The 24559-nt window shown below is 53.6% G+C and overlaps 1 protein-coding gene across 1 annotated transcript; it reads left to right on the top strand.

Annotated features, from left to right (window-relative positions):
• Positions 1-21360: 21360 nt before the first annotated feature.
• On the top strand, positions 21361-22497 carry LOC308290197 (kelch domain-containing protein 3-like; the record flags this gene model as incomplete). Its single annotated transcript, XM_080731972.1, has 1 exon — positions 21361-22497. One exon carries the CDS (start codon positions 21361-21363, stop codon positions 22495-22497), a length of 1137 nt encoding a protein of 378 aa, XP_080588098.1.
• Between the last annotated feature and the right edge of the window lie 2062 nt (positions 22498-24559).

Raw genomic sequence — 24559 nt, 5'->3', positions numbered from 1 at the left:
GTATTTGATTTGCACAACAGTATAGAGTATCAGTAATAATATTTTTGTTCTTTCCATGGGAAAGATGGTAGAATAGTTCCTCACTGCATACATAATATACAATTTGAATTGATTAATATTAAAAACCAACAAAAAACTAAAATGAATATAAAAAAATAATACAACCAAACAAAAGAAAAGAGGACAACAAAAAAATATAAAAAGCAGAAAAGACAAAAACATAATTCTAGTTTTAGACAAAGCAAAGACAATGCTAAAAAGTGAAAATAAAAAGTATGAAAATGATATGAAACATTTGTGATGCAAGAATTGTGAGAATACCTTAGGTTTCCTTATGTTCTTCCAATGATCTGTATGACTACACAGACCTTTCTGTATTTTCAGGATTAGGATTTTATTTTATCATTAAATATATTCAAGCACAAGGCAACATAATAGTATAGTTTAGTAATTATAGACAACAAGTAGAGGTTTAGATCTAGAGTTTGGGTCACTACGTGGCCCTCACACCTGATACGTATCACCGATCATCATCTGCCAATTACATATAAATCATATAATACATAAACTGTTGACCATAACACTGCCGTGAGTTTCAAGTCACATCTTGCATCGTGTAAAACACATGTCGTGAGTTTCAAGTCACATCTCGTGAAACCTCAACGTTGCCTCCTCCCAGAGGGAATAAAAACAAGTCTCGTCCTGCAACACGGGCTCCTCCCAGAGGGAATAAAAACAAGTCTCGTCCTGCAACACGGGCTTATTATCACAACCACTGTGTTTCCGGCACCATGTTGTGCTGGACAGCGAGTCGGCGGAAACAACCCCATTTTAGAGACTTATGTGCTTCTGTGGCTGTGGGTCAGGACTTGTACTGTTTCCAAGAGGACGGATATAAAATGTTCCCCATTGCTGTGCATGTCTTACGCACAGGTACTCTGAAGTGGGAAAGGCTCCCAGAGACAACCGAAGGAGGAGAAGGAAGTGTCCCCGTCGGATGGGGCTTCACGCTTGTGTCGATAGACAGTACTATATACCTCTGGGGGGGTACGTTTTGTGAGGTCCTTCATGCATACGATGTCGAAACCGGCAGATGGTCCAAACCTCAGGTTTCTGGGGCTGTTCCGGAGAGGAGGTCCGGCCACTCCGCCTGTGTCTTGGGGAAGGTCATGTATGTACACGGAGGATACATCCACGACAGACGCGAGTCCACCATTGACGTCCACATGTTGAACACTGACACAATGGTCTGGTCTTTAGTTAACACCAGAGGCACTACAGTGCGTGCCACACAACATCACTCTGCCACTATCATCGGGACAAAGATGTTTGTATTCGGGGGAAGGAATAACAATTACTTCCCTTACCGCAATAACAAGGAGACCCTTGGGAACAATGAAATGAGAGTGTTTGACACGCTTACCAACTGCTGGAGCGGTCGGTCTTCTGCACAGCCTCTTCCGAAAGACCGCTGGTATCATTCAGCCTTTGCCTACAAGGGAGAGCTGTACATATTTGGTGGTACGAACATTGTACTGGATACTGGGTCTACAGAAGTCCATGAGGATATGTGGAAATTCAATCCAAACACCTTCTCCTGGCAAAAGGTTTCCCCAATTTCCCCAAAGGGAATAAAGGGCCCATCATCTAATGTTTGTTATGGGGTACGGTCGATGAGCTTTCACGTGGTGGGAGATCGTTGCTTTGCCACAGATGAAGCCGCGAGATGCGGTGCCGTGTTCGTCTTAGACTTAAATTCTAGGCTGTATACTTTATGCAAGCTAGCAGTTGTTCAACACGGTCTAGAGCACTCGGAACTCCCAACTAAGATCATGGAGGATTTGGCTGAGATGTATATAGACACTTAGAAGGGAAAACGACTAACTCATTTGGTATGAGTAGTTTATTAATGAATGTGACTTTTTCGGCATTTGTGTTATTAAAACCCAATACGACTGAAAACCCCTTATACTAACACATGTTATAATCTATGAATGTAACGCTTCTAACTTGTGTCATTAAAACCCAATACTTTTTGAACATCACTCAAATAAAGAAAGCATTTTCAACAATTTAAAACCACTGTTTCGGTTGCTTTTTTCTCCTTAAAACTAAGTAAATGAGTAAGAACACCCTTGAGCCGCACAAAACAAATAAGGTCAAACGGTCAGTTTATTACATGTGTTGAGAAAATGATACGTGTTTCATTTAAAACAAAGAGAGATGCGCTGTAAGTCAGGCCGCAAGATGTTCCCCTTTATGACTTCTGCCTGTAGCACACATAACGTGTCAAACATGCGTGCTCACTCTGACGTCGATGTTCCTGTTCAATGGCTCTGGCGCTAGTACCTGTATTCTGTTGTCCGTTTTGGCGCAACGACTGTGATTGCGGGTCACATGTATGGCAATGACTATCAGCGCAAATACGACCAAGGATATCATCACCTTAACCCAAACGTTCCAGTTATGTGCATCTGCTGCTGGGTTAGTCTTGGGCTTAGTGGTGATGATGTTGGTGATAGTTGCAGTGATCGTGGTAGTGGTGGTGGTGGTGGTGGTCTTGGCCACAGTTCCGGAGTCTGAATCCGACTCTGTCACGGTCTCGGTCTCTGTCACAGTTATAGCTTCCGGCTCCGTTTCAGTCACGGTCTCTGCGACCTGGTCCGCTTTCGTCACGGTCTCTGCGGCCCTTTCCGTCACGGTCACGGTCTCCTCTCCTGCGGCCTCGGCGGCCTGCTCCGTTGTCTCGTGGTTCTCTGCGTCCCTTTCCGTCGCGGTCACGGTCTCCTCCCCTGCGGCCTCGGCGGCCTGCTCCGTTGTCTCGTGGTTCTCTGCGGCCCTTTCCGTCGGCGGCACGGTCTCCTCCCCTGCGGCCTCGGCGGCCTGCTCCGTTGTCTCGTGGTTCTCTGCGGCCCTTTCCGTCGGCGGCACGGTCTCCTCCTCGGCGGCACGGCCCTCGGTCTCTGTCCGGTTGTCAGCGACCCGACCCCAGGTCGTCGCCGTCTCCTCGCTCGCTTCGCCCCGGTCCGTGGACGGAGCCTGGGTTATGCCGGCCGCGGGCCGTCTCAACGTCGGAGATGGAGCCGTTGCGGATTGGTCTGGCTTTCCGGGCCTGGCCGTAGCGGCTGTGCTGGTGACGAGATAAACCGAGGAGCCTTCGACCGCCAGTTCGTCCGAAGCGTTGACGCTTTTGTCGATGACCGTTGTGTGGTTCTGAACTCGAGGACTCACTGTGCTTGCGACGTCGACATAAACCGAGGGGTTTTGTTCGGAACCCTCCGTGGAGTTGAGGTCCGGCCCGCCGTCCGGCATTCCGGAGCCATTCTCGTATGCGCCGAAGACGTGAGTGGATCCTCCCGGAACCGGCGTTGTTTTTGTTGCTTCCGTCACCGTTTCAGATGATGCTATTGGTCCACCTTCGACCAAGCTTTCCACAAGCATCAGATACACCACAGCCATGCAGCTGGCGGCCGTCCTCGCTCTGAATCCAATCATGATTCTTGGTTCAAGGTCTGATAAGGGTCCTTGGCTGGATCTACTCTCGTTTTTTTGCTGTATTTATATATACACACAGCACTCCCACAAGACTCAGCCCACTGAATGACCTTCCTTCTGAACAGGATGAAACATAAGAACTACTTGTTTCTCATCTTCTTATTTGAGAGAATCTTAAATGAGTGCGAATGTCAGCAAGAGAAACCAACAACTACAACTTTAGGACGGAATCAACCGATCAATCAACCATTGAACCATGGCGAGCCATGGCCGCATCTTGCGAGCCAAGGAGCGCATCTTGGCCACCCTGGAGGATATGGGCAGGGATGAGTTTGAGACGTTCAAGTGGCATCTGAAGCAGCTGGTGGACCTCCACCAGCCCGCACAAAGAGCTAGGCGGATCGACGTCGTCGACCGCATCGCTGAGGCCTATTCCGAAAACGTAAATCGGCTCATGGTGCACATCCTGAAGAAGATGCACATGAACAATCTAGCGACGAGGTTTCCTCTTAATCCACTTGATACGTTGGACGAATTTAGCATACGCTCTCTAGGTCGTCCTCAGACGAGCCTTCCATCGTCGCTTCCAGTCATCCCGGTTCTCCATACATCCGGCCAGCTCGCTGGTGCTTTGCGCTCCTGTGTCTGCACAGAGCAGATAGTGCCAGCGGCAGCCCGAAAGCCGCCCGCAGTGTATCAAGACGTGCAGCAGGTCGCCCAGGATGCCCGCGCTGACCAGGCCGCCACTGTCGCCGCCCTGTCCCATGACCAGGTGTCCAACGTCAGGTCCACGTTCCTGTGCGTCATATGCCAAGATGTGATGAGGAACCCGGTCGTGGCGGCGTGCTGTCGCAGTCTCATTGGCTGTCGGGACTGCGTGGACCGGTGGACGAGAAACACTCCGACCTGTCCCAAATGCCGCAACGAAGACTTCCCAGACACCATGTTTGAAATAACGGGGATGGAAGGGGTCATCGCTGCTTTGAGAGACACCATCGGAAATTAGGCAGCATGTCCCACAACGCAGGAGCAGCCAAAGAAAAATAAAAAATAAAAAGGACACAAACAAAACAAAGGATATAAGGATAGTATTTCTTGGTTTACAAAGTCCAGTTCAGCAGAAAACACTAAGGGTGTCTAAAAACCATTCGAAAACAAGAAATGGCAGGCTCGAACAACACTGATGAGATATGGTCATATTTACAGAACATTGCAGAAAGCGTGGGATTCGCACAGTGTAGGATCACTATACCGGACTGCACTCAATACACGTTGGATTGGCTCGAAGATTGTAGTTCCATAGGGGAATTTGAGATTGAGAGGCTGTTGATTTGCCCAGGCCGTGGAGGTCTTCTTTATTGCCCTCACTGTGAAGGGGGTGTTATGGGCAAAGTTGCACTGCACGCTAGCATTTGCTTCAAAGGGCAAGTTAGCTGTCATACAGTACAATCCATGATTGGTCATAGAGTAATCATAGAAGACTTTTGAGTGCATTGTATGAATTTCCGGCACTTTTTTTTGACCCTCCTCCTTTGGCTTTGAGAAATGAATAAATTGGAGCAAACTCTTGGTAATGCCATGGTACAACCTCCCGGCTCAAGAGCCAGAAGATGCCACGCAGCAACTGAAAAGGCACGAGGCTACGTTGATCGACATCCTTTCTCAGGATCCTGACTACGTACAGCAACATGCAGATTCCCGCTCTCTGCTGTCTACTGCCGCATAGACCGATATGGGAGATCAGCCAACACGCAAACTGGGAAGACGAGCAGGAAGGATGGCAACTGAAAAACGCCGTCAGAGTGAACGGCAAAGCCTACCATCTTCTGTGTTATGAAGATTACAAGAACTGTTTGTGAGCCCGTTCGTTTGACAAGAGCGTATGCGCCGATGTGAGCCGTGTACCAGCATTGTTTTAGATTAAAAACCCAATACGACTGAAAACCCCTTATGCTAACACATGTTATAATCTATGAATGTAACGCTTCTAACTTGTGTCATTAAAACCCAATGTATTGCATCCATCGACTATTGTTTCTTGTGTGGTTTTCCTCTCTCAATAAACGTCTCGTGGTTCTCCGTGATTGTACTACCGCTACAACCACGACCGTCAAAAACCAATTGCCCTGAAACACAGAACAAAACATAGAATATAGAATAAAATTGGTCATCGGTGCACAGAACAAGTTCACACACTTGTTTTGTCTTCATGTGGGGACTACGGATGAAATTTAGCATTCTTGCTAATTCCGGCTTATTTACATTGCATTCATGCAGTGTTCATTAATATGCATTGTCCCGTCTAAATAAACAAATAAAGTAAAGTAAGTAAAGTACATCGGTACAGTTGTCTGTCTGTTTCATTGGCAACTCTGTTGGTGGCTGCCCTCAATGCTTTTGTGAAATGAACTATTGCTATATACATGGTGAACAACATAACTTTTAGACTGAACACAGAACAGGAACATGCACCAATGAACATCGGTAATATATCAAAAATAGGTCTTTATTATTTACAATGTACAAGCATCACAACACAGCAGTTTCGTTCATTGTATGACGATGGGTTCCGACTTAAAACAATCGTAGTATCTTCTCGCCAGGCACTCTTCCGCGAATTTCGAGGGGGCCCTTTTTTGAAACAGGGGCACGCCGGGGTTTCCCAAGTGCTTCCCAAGGACATCGCGCAACATGGGAGCGCACAGGCACCTGAGAAACGGGAAGAAGCGTTTTGTCGCCTCGTGGATCTGGGGCTTGGCGCACGGAAATATGTGCAGCGAGCTGTCGGCAACTTGGTACACTATTATGTAGGCTTTCGTGCGGTGGGCCAGCTGGGGGTAGGTCATGTTGAACATGACGCTGGTGAGCCACAGCTGAAAGTTGTACCGCCTGTACGTGTCTTCGGTCAACATGTCCGTGGTCAGCAGCTTAAACTCAAAGACGCACACTTGGTTGAACCGTTCGTCGTAGCCCCAGAAGTCCACTTCGGTGAAAAAGCCCTGGTCTTCGCCTATGCGCCTGCACGTGCCGCACTTGGTGTGCCGTGTGTGAAAGGTGTTTGCCACCGGCGTCCCTCCGCCCATGCGTACGACGTTCAGAGCCTTGAGGGTCCTGATCACGTTTTTGGCTATGTCGCTCACGTCGTCCAAACGCTTGCCGTTGAAAAGTGCCTTGAGTTCGGCGTCGACGCTCGTCCCCAAGACCTGGGGCACTTTCATGCTGTCCCACACGCGTTTCCTGGACGTCGCGTTCTTGACGCTTTTCACGGATTTACAGAACTTTAACACAAACGGCGTGTGCTTTTCGCTGAAACCCACAGACACGACAAACTCGGTTATCTCCGAGTCGGAGGGCCCGGTCTTTAGGAACTTGTGGAAGCGGGTAAAGGTAGAATCTCTCTTGTTTATGCCGCAGAGGTCCGTTTTCGGGATCGTGGGACCGACCGGCCTGTTGAGGGCGCGCATGATCTTCTTGGTGTAAAACCTGGTGTTGACGCCGCTCTTCCTACCGTACAGCATGTACTTTTTTACCTGAGCCGTGATACCGCTCACCCTGTACTTGTACGCGGTGCCAGTGTCCGCGTCGTCGCACACAGCCTCGATCGTCCCGTCTCCCAAGTGCCTGATCCTCGTGTTGGGGACGGCCTCGGCCACGTAGCGCTGCGTTAAAAACATTGCGATTCGGCAACGTGTGACAGAAACCCATTGTAAATATAGGATTATTTAAAACAAGCCCGCCGCGCTTTGAGGAGACCGCTCTGCGCCGTGCCCGTAAGAACCAGGTTTTCAAGATGGTGGGAACTGGCGGTCAAAACAACAAGGCCAAAAGGGAGTCGACGGGAAACATGGACTCTATCGAATACTTCCTGGCGTCCAAAATGAAGACCTTCGACATGCCCGCCTACAACAAACTGGTGACCATGTTCATGAGTGTGACCATTTTCACCACCAGCCTGTTCACTTTCACCATGTTTTTTGGCTTTGTGATGGGCTTTGTGATCTACCCAAGGGCGTTTGAGACGTGCATAAACTACGCCGTGACGGACGTGGCCGTCAGGAAAAGGCTGTTTTTGGCCCTGGGCGTACTGCTCTCGTTGTTCGGCGCCCTGGCGCTCGGACTGTGCCTGTACTACGGCGTGAAAGTCATCGTCCTCAAGTTCTCCATGCACAAGAAGGTGAGCATGAGCAAATGGACCACCGGCAAATCGACCTGCCTGATCGTGATGACGGTCGCCGTCACCATCCTGCTGCTGCTCATGGTCGTGTTCTTCACCTCGATCAACGCTTTCATCAAGAGCCAGTCGGAAGAGGCGGTGACGGTGAAACTGGAGCTTTTGGTGACTGAGTGCTGCGCCATGGCGCTGTGCACTGTACTGTTCGTGTGCATGGTTTGCCTGTGTTGCCTCGCGTCAAACACAAAAACAAACCCTATGTTCTACGCCCTTGGGCCCGTCACCAAAACCGGCAAGGGAGACGATGCGCACAGGCAGGACGAATCCGACCCGTTCTCAAGCTTTTATTCCTCGACGGGGATTTATACACCGATGTGATTCACCGACATACCGGCTACCTGAAAATGACAAACCAGTTGTGTTTTATGCACGTATTAGTTTTTGTATACCGTTTCAATTCTAAGCTTTGTGAGTTTTGACTCACGGGTCAGGCAGTTCCAAATTACGGCTCCGGAAGTCTGAAACAGCCAAACTTGCGGACCCCGGAAGAAAAAATATGTTGCAGATGTTCTAGATGTACGTAACTTGTGTTTGTTTTATTCTTAATAAAAAAAAACATTATATACACAGTTTCTCCGATGTGGTGTGTTGCGATCTATGGGCCCTAACATAACACCGCCATGTGGAAGGTCCTACTCATGACGAGTTTAACTGCGAGTTTAACTGCGAGTTTAACTGCCTTTTACGACCGGTTGGAACCGTACAACGGCACGGTCACGGAGGCAGAGCAGATTCTCGAGTACGAGAGGCCCGTCAGACCTAGAAATGAGTGGAACCTTTTGGATTTCACTGACACGTTCGAAAACATGTACGGCGTGTTGGACTGCTGCTCGCACGAGGCCACCGGCTCCGGTTCCGTGGCCGGAGATTTATACGATCGCATCAACGCCCCCCGGTCCAAACGGCCGCCTCTTTCGCGCCTTTCGACGCACATGAGCTTCGACCTGTGCCTGGGAGAATCCGAGCCGTCCGAGACGAGCCCGGTTAGCGTTGTCAGGACGGTGAGCTTGTGCACAATAGCGAATCCGTCCAGGAGGCTGATGGTAAGGGATCACCCCAACAGGCAGGGCACGTTTGAAACGTTTCTCCTGCAGGCCCTGGCCCTGTACGCAAACCGGACCCTGTACGGAATGGAAGCGGAGCTGCCTTCGATGCCTCTGGTGCAGTTTTACACATCGTCTACGGCCTACCGGTACACGATAAACTCGACAATTTTCTGTTTCCCCCGGACGAACCAGTCCAAAGTCCTGTACTCTCCCGTTTTCGTCAGAGAATCCCTACGGGGGACCAACCTCAAGTGCGGGACCAACCGGACCGTGTGCGACGACGCCTGGTTCAAGTCGGGCGGCTACAGGGGCCGCGTCAAGTGGCCGTTCGGCGTGGCCGAGACTCCCAGCTTCAACATGGCCGACCTACTGTGCAAGCACGTGCCGTCACAGACGGTGAACAGCATCATCCACATGTATCCCGTGTTGTCGTTCAGGGCCATGGTGAACGTGGGACGAGCCCAAGAGGTGCGCATCGTCAGGAGCATGGCGTATTGCCAAGCGCCCCGGAACAGCAGGCACAGGGGGCTGTGTTTTTACGGCGACATGTACAACAACTCGCACCAGATGGACCCGTCCGTCCTGAGCCTATCGTCCCCGGGCTTCCGGTGCCTGAGGAGCTTTTACGACGGAAATACCTCGCACGCGTACCCCAAGTGTGTCGGCGATCTGCCTCCCATGCGCAAGACGTTCGGTGCCTACGAGCTCTCCCTGAAGCCCAACGGGGCCAACGTGCGGCACGGCGGCGGGTTTTACACCGAGAGGCAAACCAGGGGCACGGCCTCCTGCCTCGTGGCCGTGCCTGTACAGTCCATTGTGGAAGACGCAAAGCTGCGGGTCGCCAAGTACGCGGCCTACTGCGACACGATCACGCTGGACATGTCCAACCTCACGTGTCTGCAAGACACGATCAGGGCGCTGAACGCCTTCGCCCCCGTGGCGTCCAGCCTGGGCGTCATGCTGTCCGACAAGCTGCTGGAGGACGGCCCGAAGCTGTTCTCGGACATCAAGCGGAAACTTGCGAACCCGGCGGTCCTGACACACTTCACGATCAACTTGGTGTCGGACCCGAACGTGTGCTTGGTGAGCTACCTGGGCCGGCGGCACGTCTCACGCACGGCGCAGACAATCAAGGCAATGAACCCCGGCACCGTGGTCACGGTCAGGGCCCCCGGCAGCATGTTCTACAACCTGCCCAGGATAGCAGAGTTCTCAAACGACTTCACGGACAGGGAGCTCGACGGATGCGTCGCGGGCATAGACTTCATCGTTCTGGTCATGGCCAGGCTGCGCACAAACATCCCGTTTAGAGACTACGGCCAGACGGCGATGAAGCTGATACCCCAGTGCCCCTCGCAATGGGTTCCGAAGACGAGGAGTCACTGGCTGTGGTCTCCCGAGTCCGTCGTCGGGCCGTACGTGCAGGAGCCCGCGCTCGCACACGGCGTGAGGCCCGACCTGTACGGCGTGGTAGCCGTCCCCAACGCCATAGCTATGTTCGGCCCCGACAAGGTGGTCGTTGAGCTCGACACGGGCTGCACGTACGTCGGGCACAAAGACTTTTCCACCAACCACGTCGCCAAGTGCGACAGGACGACGACTCGCGCGGCGCCGTGCTCCCCGCTGCTCGGCTCGGACTGCTGCGCCGTGGAGCAGCCCGACGGAGGCTTCACCTTCATGCGGAGCACGCCTCAGCTGCAGCACCTCGTGTCCGAGCTCATGACGTGGGGCGTCAGGCACTTGCACTACGGCTTCCTCGACGACGTCGATCTGGTGGACCGCAACGGCGTGCCCACGCTGGACCTGCTGTACAGCACGATCACCCCGAAGCCCGTCATGTTTCTGTACAGCACCGATCGGTCGGGTCCGCCCGAGTACTGCCCCGGCGTGGTCAAAGCGACAAAGCTCTTCTTCTTTCAGAGGACCGATTTCCACTACACGGGCTTTTTCAGGACGCCGATCCCCGGCCTGGCCGTGGGCCCCACAGACGACAAGAGCCTGTGCAGGAGAAGGGTGCTGGACGCCGTGCAACCGCACGTGACCGTGACGCAAACATATCCCGGCGCCGTGGACGAGGCTTACTACTTGGACACCCTGTTGCCCGCGAGGGTCGAAACTTGGACCTGGATGTTCAGGTCTTTTTTGTTTTACAAAAACGGCACCGTGTTCCTGTACACCCCGACGCCGAAGACCGTGATAGACACGTACACGGTGGATCAGATGTCGCGGACCATACCGGCGGGCACGTTCACGCACAACCCTATGGCCCTGTCCAAAGTCACAAACACTAAACTCGGGACGTACGTGACCACGAGGGTGCGTCCCGAGCTCGTCGGCCAGACCCCGGTGTACTTTTACAAGCACACGCTGACCGATAAGGTTTTGTGCACGAGGACCGATTACAGGACCGAGACGACGGTGCCGGGAGTGAACGCGGTGATGAACGCTTCCGGGAGGGCCGAGTTCCTGGGGATCTGGACGGCCGGGAACTCCCTGTTCGACAAGATGGGGCTGAGCTACCCGAAGTACAACGAGACAAACCACGGCATGTCGGGGAGCCGCCTGGTGTCGGAACAGGAACGCGATCCCGTCGAAGTGTGCTCGGCCGGGGCCCTCGGGGACGACGACCTGACGGCGCACGTGACCAGCAGCCTGTCTTTCTTGGACAGCATCGGACGGACCGAGAACTGCCGACGGACGCACGATAACCTGTACGCCTGCCTGCTGGGCTCCGGCCTGGGCTGCTGGACGGCGTCAGAGGACACCATGGCCCATATGGTGCTGGGACCCGGCCGAGCCGCCTCTTGGAACCGCTCCGACGTCAGGTTCAGGCTGACCGTGCACAACCACCAGAAGGCCACGTGGGTGATCAACTTCAACTACGCGGTCCCCCTGGCGAGCAAAAGCAACGGCGGGTGCTTCTCAACGGAGCCGATCTCGGCGCTCATGTACTCTCACGCGGTCGAGACGTCGGTGAGCGACGACCCGCTGTCCACCTCGGCGGACTACATGTGCGGCAACTGCGTGAAGAACGTGTGCGCGCTGGGGACCGGCTGGATCGTCCGGGCCCCCTTCGTCGAGGAGCGCGTCGAGTCCGTGAAGGCCGTGCGGCTGCAGCGAGACCTATGTCTGGAGGAAGGGAGAGACTACATCGACTGGTACCGGACTGACCCGTTGAACGACACGTACGTCTCTATGAACCACTTTAACACAATCAACACCACGGCGCTGGCGCTCTACGTAAAGGGTCTGGGTGACTCGGGGTTGATCATGAGTGGTGGCGTTTTAGACCTATTAAATTCCACTGTGACCAAAGCAACGAACCACGCGTACACAAATCTCTACGTGCTTGTGCTGGACGCGCTGGCTCTGGTTCTGGCTGTGGCCTTGGCAATCGGGCTGTGTGTGTTGGTCGTGCAATGGGACTCGATCTGGCGCGCGGACCGACGGGCGCCGCGCTCACCCTCATGGTCGCTTTCGTCGTCCTCATCCCCTCCCCGTCGTCGCAGAGCAGCGCCCCGCCACAGCCGCCGTCGGCTCGAAAGCCGGGCGCCATAACCGTACCCAGACGCGTAGGCTACGTGCCGGCAGGAGACCCGCTTTCGGCCAAGTACGTCACCATAGGCCTGACCCTGCCCGATCTGTCCGGGAGCACGTTGGCGGTGTTAGACCCCATGTTTCTGAAGTGCTCGCAGTTGTGCAGTACGGTTCAAAGAAGCGCGTGCTCCAAATACTGTGGCTCGCAGAAACTGACCGAAATTTTGCTCCTTCAGCTGCAGAGGCAGCAGTACGCCCTCGAGTACGCCAGACACCTGACCGAGAGCCTGCTGAGCCTGGGCCGTGTGGACTCGGACAAGCCCAACCACGTCCCGCCGGCGGCCTTTCTGGCCAGCAGCTGGGAGGCGCACGTGTCGGCCGCATTCAACAAGGAGACTGTGGTCCGGAACGACGGGCCGGCCGAGGCCGTCGCGAAGCACTGGGAGCTGTACCAGAAGGCGGCCAACGTGTCGATGGACCTGGTTCACACGCTGCTCCGCAACACGGACATGTCCGTGTTTAAAGCCACCTACCCCATGGTCGTGTCGACCTACAGCCACGCTCTCGACTTTGTGACGGCGGGCCTGTCGCAGTACAGCGGCATGATGCAGTCGTGCCTCAGGTCGATATTGGAATCCAAGTCAGTGTCGGGCTGCATCGACGGGGTGCCCAACGGACGGTTTCAGAACGCGCACTACGACAGCGCCTCCAACACGCTCAACGTGGCGGCCACGGCAACGGAACACGATCTGGTGATACGGGAATGGGCTGACGCCTACGTGCCGTTCTGGACGGGAGGAGGCAACCTGTGCTGGCTGAACCTGGACTTGGTCAGCATAGAGAACAGGCTGTACTACAGGCCCGAGTGCGACGGGATCTGGTGCTCGTCTCCCGTGTCCGTGGACGTGGACGCCTTCTTCTCGGGACGGCGCCGGTTCACGTACCCGCACGTGTGCGGCGCCTGCAAAGGTCCCGTCTGTTACAACGAGACCGGCGGCGGCACGTTCGCCGTGCTGATGCCGCACGAGCGGGTCGTCTTGGCCGCGGAGGACGTGCACGTGCGCAACGCGACTCTGACGGAAACGAACGAGGCGTCGCTCGAAGTGATACAGCAGCTGAAAGTCCTCTTGCGCGAGGTGACGCCGATCAAGACGTATTGCTCCCTGGTCAACAAGACAGCCTCGGTCGTCCGAGACACCGTGACGGCTCTCGGGAAGAAGGTGGTGGACATTCAGGAAAACATCGATCGTATCTGGAACCACACGCAAGAGAAAGTCATGTCTTTTACTAAAGACGTGTTCGGGGGCTGGAGCGAGATCATGTACACGAGCCTGGCGTTGGGCGTGAGTTCCCTCGTGCTGACCCTGACGTGTATGATCGTGTGCTGCTACTTTTTTTCGACGCACGTGACCAGAGGAGAAAATGACGGCCAGTGAACGGGACTTTTATTGGACAATTATTTGCACTGCTGTGGCTAACACGGTGTGTGCCATGGTGATCCACCAGGAGATCATACCAAATACATAATACAATAAACAAATACAAACTGAACTGAAAAGACAAAGAACTCTCGACTTAAGAAAAAAGAAGGTGACACCGTGGCACTTATTGAACCTGTAAAAAAAAATGCCTCGATTTATATTTTTGTACTGAACTTGTGATATTGTATTTGAAGATGTGATTTCAATGAGACGCATATTTTGTAAACCTGAATAATTTTCAATAAAGTATATTTAAAAAGCAAAAAAAGAAAATACCCACGAACCGACATGGCCGCTGACGCCGTGGCTTCGCGCCTTGGTGACGACTACGCAGCCGCCAAAACCGTGCTGACGTACGCCGAGAACTCGCTGCGGGGCCGAGCGCCCCCGACTCACATGGCCAGCGTCAGGGCCCTGATAGAAGACGTGGTGCGGTCTCGCGCTTGGATAGACGACGGAGAGGTTAGCGTCTTGGACACGATGCATTTCCTCACGGCACTTTACACTAAAGCACACTTTGACTTTGAGAGCGTGGTGAACAGGAGCGAAGTCCTGACCATGGCAGCGTTTGTGCACCTGTGGCGGGCCGCGCAGTCGTCGTACTTTTACAGAGACGTGGCCCCGCTCATGGACGAGTGGATCAAATTCATGGTCATCCTGGTCAACTACGAAGTCATACCGGTCGCGATGTACGACATCAGATACTGCCCCGAGTGCCTGTTCGACCTGAACACGGAGCTGGACACGGTGGTGGCCAGGATAGACCTGGTGTCCTGCAACCACGTGACCAGGGCGGTGGCGGACGCGAACGACGGCGCCGCGGGTCCGGACCCGCGACACGGGCTGGAGGCACACAACGTCCGGGAAAGAGCCGAGATCATCTCCAAGCCCGGCGAGGTGCCCACGCTCGACGTGGTCATTTCGGGAGCCTGCACCAAAGACAACTACTTTCAGCTGAACATGACGTACAGCACCAACGCCGGGGCCGAGCCCACGGACTTCGTGTCGACTCTAGACTCGGTGCGTCGCAAACAGGAGCGCCTCAGGCTGGAGCACCTGCTGCACAAGAACTTGTTAGAGTACAACAAGTGCGTGGAGGCCTTCCGGAACTTTAAGGCCCGCAGGCAGCCCACCAAGTACATACTGGACGTGACTCTGGCCTACGTGGCGGCAGAGAAGTGCCGGACCAAGTTTCTCAACAAACCCACCTCGACTCCCCAACCCGTCACCGGCGATGAGATAACCACCATGAGGAGGCACCTCATCACGACGCTGCTGGGGGGACAGCTGCCCAAGAGCTTCACTAACGACGTGTGCAAGTACGTCCTGTGTCCCGTCAGGTCGTACTGGCAAAAGTACAGGGTGAGCCCCAGGATCACTTTTTTTCGCCACCTGATGGGACTGGGCATGTCCACGCCGAAAGCCAATTGGTTGTACCGCAACATAAATGAGTGCAACCTGTGCAACGCGGTGGGGCTCACGTACGCAGAAAGCGTGGCGGCCGGGTTTATGAAAAGCGTCTTGGTGAACGTGGACTCGGACGCTCACAAAGAACTCATCCTGTCTCTGCACAAGCTGTGTTGGCTGATAGGCAACGTGTTGTCGTTCTCCGTACTGAAGAATAAAGTGGTGAAGCTCGTGAGGCCCGACCGGCACAGAGACAACCTGCCTCTGAACAGCGTCTGCATCTACCCCACGTTCCGGATCAGCCTGACGTGCTGTGACAAAAATGGCCGGCTCAAACATTTCCTATTCCAAAACCCTGACGAAATCTACAGATGTTTTGTCACATATAACCACTTTCAAGACTGACTTTGTCAACGAGCTGCTCCACAAACACTCGTCCAACTGCGTCCAAGAAAGGGCCATACTGTACGGCACCCAACCCATCACTAAGATATCGGTGACGCACTGGCAAATCGACATTTATTCCAACAAAAAACATTTGTACATAGATATGAACCTCGATGAGGACGACGTGTGAAAGAAAGGGGGAAGAAAATACAATATTTTACTACCACCATGTTGTGTGTTGTAAAGCAATAAAAACAATGCAACCTTTTCAACTCAGAGGGTTTTGTGTTCAATTGGTTTATTTATTGAAAACGTGTGAAATAACAGTGTATGGTACTTTCCACATCAAGACAGCTTTTTAAAATAGCGTGCATTTTTGTTTTGTTGGCTTTCATGCATGTTTTTATATCTTTGTGCAGCGTAGAATAGGTCTTCTGCACTTCGGTCTTTCTGTTGAAAAATATGTAGACGAGGAGCTTGCTCTCTATCACGGTGTCCGTGGTCTTTCCCCTGTACGTCCACTTCATGTAGTCGTGGCAGAAAAAGAGTAAAATCAGCAGTTTGTCGTAGAACACTGAGTCGTCCTTGCAGTCCACCAGTTGTTTTATGTGCTGACGAACCGTGTCTTTAGAGTAGAAGACGAGCGTGGCCAAGATGGTCATTGCGTTCATCGTTTCGGACCGCACGTCCCTGGACGCCGCCGTTATGTTGCGGGAGCAGTGTTCGGTCAGCCTGTGCCTCCACTTGTCGTCATGGCCTATGCTGTGGTCGTGAGAGTCGTAGCACCGCAGAAACTCGGCCGACGTTATGAACTCTGTGTAATTTATCACGGTGGGGATGCACCTTTTGAGCAACCTCTTCAGGTCCTCTTCGCAGCACCGGTTGTACTGCTCGGCCTTTTTGTGCCTGGTGGCCAGCAAGTACTCGGCAAACGTCTCCGCGACGGGAGTGTTGTCCACGCACCTGTAGTCCTGCACACCGGCGTCGCCGTGCTTGCCAAGGGGACAGTCCGGGTCAAATTGGACGTCCTCGCACGCGACGTGAGCCTTGTGTGTGTGTTTGCAATCCACAGGCATGTATTTGCATGCTACGAGCAAGGACTTGCAGGTGCGCAGACCGCACTTGTGTTCCGTGTGATGCCGCAGGCACCGGTGCACGCCCTGTCTGATTTGAGTAAACGTGCACGACTGCAAGACGCACATGGCCACGTCAGTCGAGTTCTTTTGAAACACCGTTTCCATTTCGTTGACCGGAACGCTCGAGCGTCGTGTTATTTTGAGTACACACGTGGTAAAATGTGAAAAATACACTGAAATCTCTATGTTACTTTACTTTGTTTTATGATGTGGTACGTACCACGCCGTGTGTGTTTTTTAAACTCATAGCCCCCAACCGTCCTTTTATCTCATTGGCAGGCAAGCCGAGGGAAGACCGCAGATTTGATCCTGGTTGACGAGGCGGGATTTGTCAGCTCCAAGACGCTGCTGAGCGTGCTGCCGAACATCTCGTTCAAGGGCCGGAAACAGGTCCACATCACGTCTCACGTGAGCAACTGCACGTGGCTCATGAAAGTGAACGACATCAAGGACAAGGACGACAACCCCGTGTTTCACGTCATATCCCAGTCGCTCAAGTGCAAGGCGCATCTGAAGCTGGAGAGCACCATGTGCCCGTGCCTCAGCATCTACTGTCCGCCGTACATAGAGGTGAACGACCATCTGAAAACCCTGATGAACATGATCGTGCCCAAGGGCTTCGAGGCCGAAGTTGTCGGGCAGTCCGTCACGGAGTCCAACACCAAGAGCGACACCGTGAGGCCGTTTGACACCAGATGCCTGGAACAGTTGATGCGCAACAAGCTGTCCTTCTCCGACACGCAGCCCGTCGCCTTTTACATCGGCTTCGATCCCACGTTCGCCAACGGCACCAAGTCCTGTGCGGGCCTGGTGTCCGGGCTGGCTCTGCAGAACGGGTGCTTTGCGGTTAGTGTCATGCGTACGTTCAGGTCCACGTACAGAGTGTGAAAGCAAATGTTTGACTCCCGGGCCCGGGAGTCCCCGTCGCCGTCCGTGTCGTCTCTGCCCGCCGCGTATTCCACAAGGGACGCATCGTCCAGCACGTCCACTATGTTGACCGCTATCTGCCTGTAGTCCGTCACCATCCTGTCTGTGAGAGGGTCCCTCTGCGGGATTGTGATGTGGTGAGAACACGTGACGAGTCTGTTGAATTTGACGCAGTCGCACGGCGACACCGTGTCGCACTCGAGCCACAGCGTCATGCATGTTGCGATGTAGACTTTGGTGAGCCTGCACCTCGACAGCACGTCTTTGAGCACGGCCAGCGAGGCCGCCGTCCCCTGTAGAGTCAGCTCCACGGAAGTGACCAACGCCACGGGAGACAGGGTCTTGTTCCAGCTCGGCCAGACCGTCTCGAGTATGGAGTCCGCCAGATGGGCCTCGATGCCGAGGCATCCGGTGAGATAAGCGGACCCCTTTTGAGCGGTGTCCAACAGCTGCACGCTTTTCATTTTTAAAAGCATGTAGTTGGTCGCTATCCCAAAGTTCTGCAACATTTCCGGGGTGCTCATGGCCGAAACGAACATAAAATGCGAGAGGAAGGCGGTTGTGACTACCATGAATTTGTATTTTTCGCACAGCTCGTCCGTGTCCCACGTTGTCACTATAGTGATTATTTTGTCTACGATGAGGCCGCAGCGGCATTGGCCGCAGTTCATGGTTTCCTTTAGAAAAAAGTAATATGTGTATGTCGCTCTTTCTCACGCGCTGTATTTTCTTTCCTCTCTGTATCTTGTAGATATTCGGATTGGAAGAAATGGAAATAGGCGACTTGGAGTGCGGACTCCAGGAGGCCTTTTGCGCGCTCATATATTTGCACGCAAATGCCATGAAGACCGCCTTCAGGGTGAACTGGAACGCCGTGCCCGTATACATCATCATAGAGCAGAACACCTACATGGAAGAAGTGGCGATCCTCCTCTCCCGGGTCTTGCACAAACTCAACCACCCGATCACCGGCGGGTTTCTGGCCTACGGCTACCACAAGCGGGATTCCCGTCAGCATAAGATATATCCGGGCAAGCACGTGGGCCTGAACAAAATAGAAATGGTCACCCATCTGCACTCGAGCATCATGGCCTACAACGTGGGTTACATGGAGACCGTGGTTTCCTTTGGCGAGATGTTGACCGGAGAGGCCAAGGTCCGCAGGACGCGTCTGCAGCAGAACGTGCCCCTGAGCAATCACAACACGCAGACCGAGCCCGGGATGGTGTCCACGGACATAAACAACATCATGCCCAACAACCTGATCCAGCAGGCCACCGACAGTAGCTTCATGTTCGAGGTGGACGGCCCTATCATGTCCCGGAACAACATAGCCAAGGGCGAAAACCTGCTGAAGAAACTCAGGGTCGAGCTGTCCGAAGTGTCCACTCTGAAATGCAGCAACAAAGTCATCACCGGGGGGAAGCGCAAGCTGGGCGGAGAGTACTCGAAAGACGACATGTTCGCCGCTCTCATACTGGTTGTTCACGGGTACAGGGAGATAGTCAACAGCGACCAAAGCGTGTACTTGTCTAAAACGGCTATACGAGGGAGTCAAAGAGACTGCTGATTGCAGAGGCTGACGGCAATCCTCCAGAGCCTGGTCAGCCTGACGTTTCTCGATTTTCTCGTTTTTTGAGTTTTTCGTTACCACAGTTGCATTGTTGCTTGCTCTGGATGGATCTTTGTCGGTACTCTTGTCTAAATGTAAAGTGTCTTGAGATAACTTGTTATGATTTGACACTTAAAATAAACTTGACTTGACTTGACTTGACTCCCGGCTCTGTGACTTGGAAACCGGGCGTGCGAGCGCGGAACTCTCGGATTCGGTGTCGACAGTCAGAGAAAAGTCTTTATTTGTCCGCCTTGGAGTGCTCTTGGGGCTGCTGGCTGTCGGGTAGTGGCATGCACAGCATATGTCCGTGTCCTGTTTAGGATTTGACCCCCACATTTTATGTTGGGTGTTGGACAGCAACTCTGGCGCTACCTCCGTGTGAAGTACGTTCACGGCATTGAGAATTTTTACGGCGTCTCTGTATCCGTGCCACCGACAACAGCGGTGCGGTTCGGTGGGATTGACGTGCGCAGCAGCCATGGTCTTCACACTGACGGACTTCACACTGACGTTGTCGGAGCCGACACCGATCCTGCCGTGTGAGAGGCTCCCGCAGTGTGAAAGGGGTGCGAAATGTGGGGCGGGGGGTGGCTTTGCTTTTAGTCAACCTGGGCTATAAGAATGCCAGTGGGTTTTTTTCAAGTTTGGTTAATAAGAATTACACACAAGAGAATGTTTTATGCGCTTTGGTGTTTATTTCATACAATACAGAGTATATAAAATGATCCCCCTCTGTCCCTCTCAGGTGGGTCCCAAGTGTTAAAGCAGAGTAGACCTACCGTGTGTGTGTGTGCGTGTGTGTGTGTGTGTGTGCGTGTGTGTGTGTGTGTGTGTGTGTGTGTGTGTGTGTGTGTGTGCGTGTGTGTGTGTGTGTGTGTGTGTGCGTGTGTGTGTGTGTGTGTGTGTGTGTGTGTGTGTGTGTGTGTGTGTGTGTGTGTGTGTGTGTGTGGGTGTGCGCGCGCGGGAAATTCCCCCCCGTGTTCTGCTATGGGAGGCTGAGCGTGGGAAAGTCCCCTCTACTCTGTGTGTGCGTGTGTGTGGGTCACGAGAAAATCGTGACCTCGGCATCGCATCCGCTTTGCACTGCCGGACGGACTCCCGGGGCCGCGAGTGCGCCGCAGCGCACTGCCTATGCGGGGCCCGAGTTCACGAAAAAATCGTGAACTCGGCGCCCCATCCGCTTTGCACCGCCGGACTCCCGGGGCCGGGAGTGCGCGCAGCGCACTGCCTATGCGGGGGCCCGAGTTCACGAAAAAATCGTGAACTCGGCTCCCCATCCGCTTTGCACTGCCTGTGCACTGCCTATGCGGGGCTGAGTTCACGAAAAAATCGTGAACTCGGCGTCCCCATCCGCTTTGCACCGCCGGACTCCCGGGGCCGGGAGTGCGCGCAGCGCACTGCCTATGCGGGGGCTGAGTTCACGAAAAAATCGTGAACTCGGCTCCCCATCCGCTTTGCACTGCCTGTGCACTGCCTATGCGGGGGCTGAGTTCACGAAAAAATCGTGAACTCGGCGCCCCATCCGCTTTGCACCGCCGGGCTCCCGGAGCCGGGAGTGCGCGCAGCGCACTGCCTATGCGGGGCTGAGTTCACGAAGAAATCGTGAACTCGGCGCCCCATCCGCCTACCGTATTTACCACTAGCTACGAGCTGTCAGTTTTTTTAAGTTCGTCACATCCATCGCGGTGATACAAATGGCGCTCTGGACAGCGAGTCTGCGCGACGTGCAGGCAATGCCATACGAGTATGCTTGCGTGTCCGTCGGACACCGGTTGTACTGCTTTGGCCGGCACAGGAAGCCACGGCTTCGGCCACGCGGGCGACGTCGTCCCCGAACACATTTCGGAGAGGATGACATTTGTGCAAAGGACCCCTTTTCAACACGGTGTCCTTGAGTTGGACATTGCTTCCGGCCACAGCAGGAGGAGGGACGGGAGGGAGTCCAGCTGACATTCCCACCCTCCGCTCCAACCACACAGCCGTACTGATAGGAGACACCGTCTACATCTGGGGAGCAGCAGAGTAGACCTACCGTATTTACCACTAGCTACGAGCTGTCAGTTTTTTTAAGCTCGTCACATCCATCGCGGTGATACAAATGGCGCTCTGGACAGCGAGTCTGCGCGACGTGCAGGCAATGCCATACGAGTATGCTTGCGTGTCCGTCGGAGACCGGTTGTACTGCTTTGGCTGGCACAGGAAGCCACGGCTTCGGCCACGCGGGCGACGTCGTCCCCGAACACATTTCGGAGAGGATGAAATTTGTGTTTTCTCGGTACGCGTTTTCGACACGGTGTCCTTGAGTTGGACATTGCTTCCGGCCACAGCAGGAGGAGGGACGGGAGGGAGTCCAGCTGACATTCCCACCCTCCGCTCCAACCACACAGCCGTACTGATAGGAGACACCGTCTACATCTGGGGAGGTATAATGCGAGAGGGGATATGGCCAAGGTGGAAGTGTTTCGACGATCTGTACGCCTTCGATACGGACACCCACGGATGGCGCAAACCCAACGTGTCCGGGTACACTCCGGAAGGCAGGTACTGGCACTCGGCCTGTGCCGTGGGGGAAGTCATGTATTTATACGGAGGATACACCAAATCACCTGGGCAGCCTTCCCGTCACATCAATGACATCTACACTTTAAACACCAGCACCATGACCTGGTCCTTGATTAATGCAAGAGGCCCTGGGCCACCTACCTGTTACCTCTCTACCACTACCATGGGGACAGAGGTGTTTGCACTCTCACGTCAGGACTTGAACGTGTTTGACACAACCAGCAACCTCTGGAGGCACGTGGCCCGTACCCCGGAACAGCTCTGGGAAAATTCGGCCTTTGCCTACGGCGGAGAGCTGTACACGTTTGTTGGTCCCCAATGGGGGGAAAAGATACAATCCCTGTGGAAATTCAACCCAGAGACCTGCACCTGGAAGAGAGTTACGCCCAAGGGGATAAGGGGATGCCGTGTAGATGTGAGCTATGGGTGGCGGTGTTTCCTGGTGAGAGATATTGTCATCGTCTTCGCCGAAGGACATCTCGACGATGACGTTTTCTACTTTGACTTGTCAGTGTTGGATTTAAGCCCCAGTTTGAAGACTTTGTGCAAGGTAGCGGTTATTCGACATGGCCTGACGCAGCTGGAACTTCCTCGCAAACTCAGAGAGGAACTGACAGCCATGACCGCGGACAGCGAGAGCGCGAAAGACTGGCACGCGGCACAAGCACACTAGACCCTGCTTTTCCACATCTTCCCCCGGATGCGAGAAGCGTGCTAGGGAAAGAGACCTTACAAATGTATATATAATTAATGAATGTGACTTTTTTGGCATTTGTGTTATTAAAACCCAATACGACTGAAACCCCCTTATACTAAGACATGTTATAATCTATGAATGTAACGCTTCCAACTTGTGTCATTAAAACCCAATGTATTTCATCCATCGACTATTGTTTCTTGTGTGGTTTTCCTCTCTCAACATATTATTCTGTTCTGTGTTTAAGGGCAATTGGTTTTGACGGTGGTGGTTGTAGTGGTAGTACAATCGTGGAGAACCATGGGGCGTTTAGTTTATTGGTCATTGGTACACAGCACAAGTTCACACGAGCAACAAAATTAAAAGCACAGTACTCGTCGACAGGCTCACGTTAAGGGGAGAGGCGAAGGAGCCGTTTCCACACAGAGAGTGCTATCGCTACACTCCAAACTCATTCTTCGGTCACCCGAAAGGGGCTCAGAGAGGAGGACCAGTGAAGCTTGTTTGAAAGACGTTGGACTGTATGGCGTTGCCTTTAACATTGACGATATCGACTGCCGTGTGTTTCATTGCTGTATTGTATGGAATAAACAAAAAAAACGTGTCAAAATGTGTCTCATGTGTCTTTTTTATTATTAAACCTTTTGTTTCAAGGCAACATCGCTCCGAGTTTTTAAAATATCCTCGGCGAGTCATCAGCTGAGATCACCATAAACTGGGGATCTCGGCCACGCACAGGCGTGCCACCGCGGGACTCCCGGGCCCGCGGCCCCCCGCAATGCGAGGCCTGTGGGAGGACGAGGCCTAACTGGTGATTGGGCTCCACAGTGTGAGGCTGATGGTAGGCTGAGATCACCAAAAACTGGTGATCTCGGCCACGCACAGGCGTGCCACCGCGGGACTCCCGGGCCCGGGACTTTGGCCACTTTAAGCCCGCGGTCCGGACTCCCGGGCCCGGGAATGGCTCAAAAAGTATTGTGACACACAGCACGATTTATTATTTTATACAAAATGTTATGGGAATATTTGGGTGCATACCGGTATATACCTCATGAACGGCCGTTGTCGTTTGGTGTCCCACCGTTTGTGAACTGGTTAATAAAAAGTTGAACCCCAATGTCGTGAAATTTGTGGCTGTAATGGTTTTTTATTTTCATTGTTACGCGCGTGCACGCACGTGCCGACACCAACGCACACGCACTCGCTGCCCCGGGAGTCCGGCGGTGCAAAGCGGATGGGGCGCCGAGTTCACGATTTTCTCGTGAACTCAGCCCCGCATAGGCAGTGCGCTGCGCGCACTCGCGGAGCCGCGAGTCCGGCGGTGCAAAGCGGATGGGGAGCCGAGTTCACGATTTTTTCGTGAACTCAGCCCCCGCATAGGCAGTGCGCTGCGCGCACTCCCGGCCCCGGGAGTCCGGCGGTGCAAAGCGGATGGGGACGCCGAGTTCACGATTTTTTCGTGAACTCAGCCCCCGCATAGGCAGTGCACAGGCAGTGCAAAGCGGATGGGGAGCCGAGTTCACGATTTTTTCGTGAACTCAGCCCCCGCATAGGCAGTGCGCTGCGCGCACTCCCGGCCCCGGGAGTCCGGCGGTGCAAAGCGGATGGGGACGCCGAGTTCACGATTTTTTCGTGAACTCGGGCCCCGCATAGGCAGTGCGCTGCGCGCACTCCCGGCCCCGGGAGTCCGTCCGGCAGTGCAAAGCGGATGCGATGCCGAGGTCACGATTTTCTCGTGACCCACACACAAGCACACACACAGTAGAGGGGACTTTCCCACGCTCAGCCTCCCATAGCAGAACACGGGGGGAATTTCCCACGCGTGCGGGCTGAATGATACAATCTTCCTTTCGGAAAGGGATGTGCCTATGGGGCGTGTGTATTTACCGTGTCCTATAAGAGAGGATAAAATAAGTCTCCTCCTGCAAAACAAGGCTTATTACAACCATTGTGTTTCCAGCACAATGTTGTACTGGAAATTGCTTCAGGGAGAGAGAACACCCTTTTTTAGACCATTTAAAACTTCTGTGGCAGTTGG

This window comes from Nannobrachium achirus, assembly GCF_963921795.1.
Source record: "Nannobrachium achirus genome assembly, chromosome: 1".
NCBI lineage: Eukaryota > Metazoa > Chordata > Actinopteri > Myctophiformes > Myctophidae > Nannobrachium > Nannobrachium achirus.
The sequence above is the reverse complement of the archived record's forward strand: the minus strand, read 5'-3'. Positions and strand labels throughout refer to the sequence as shown.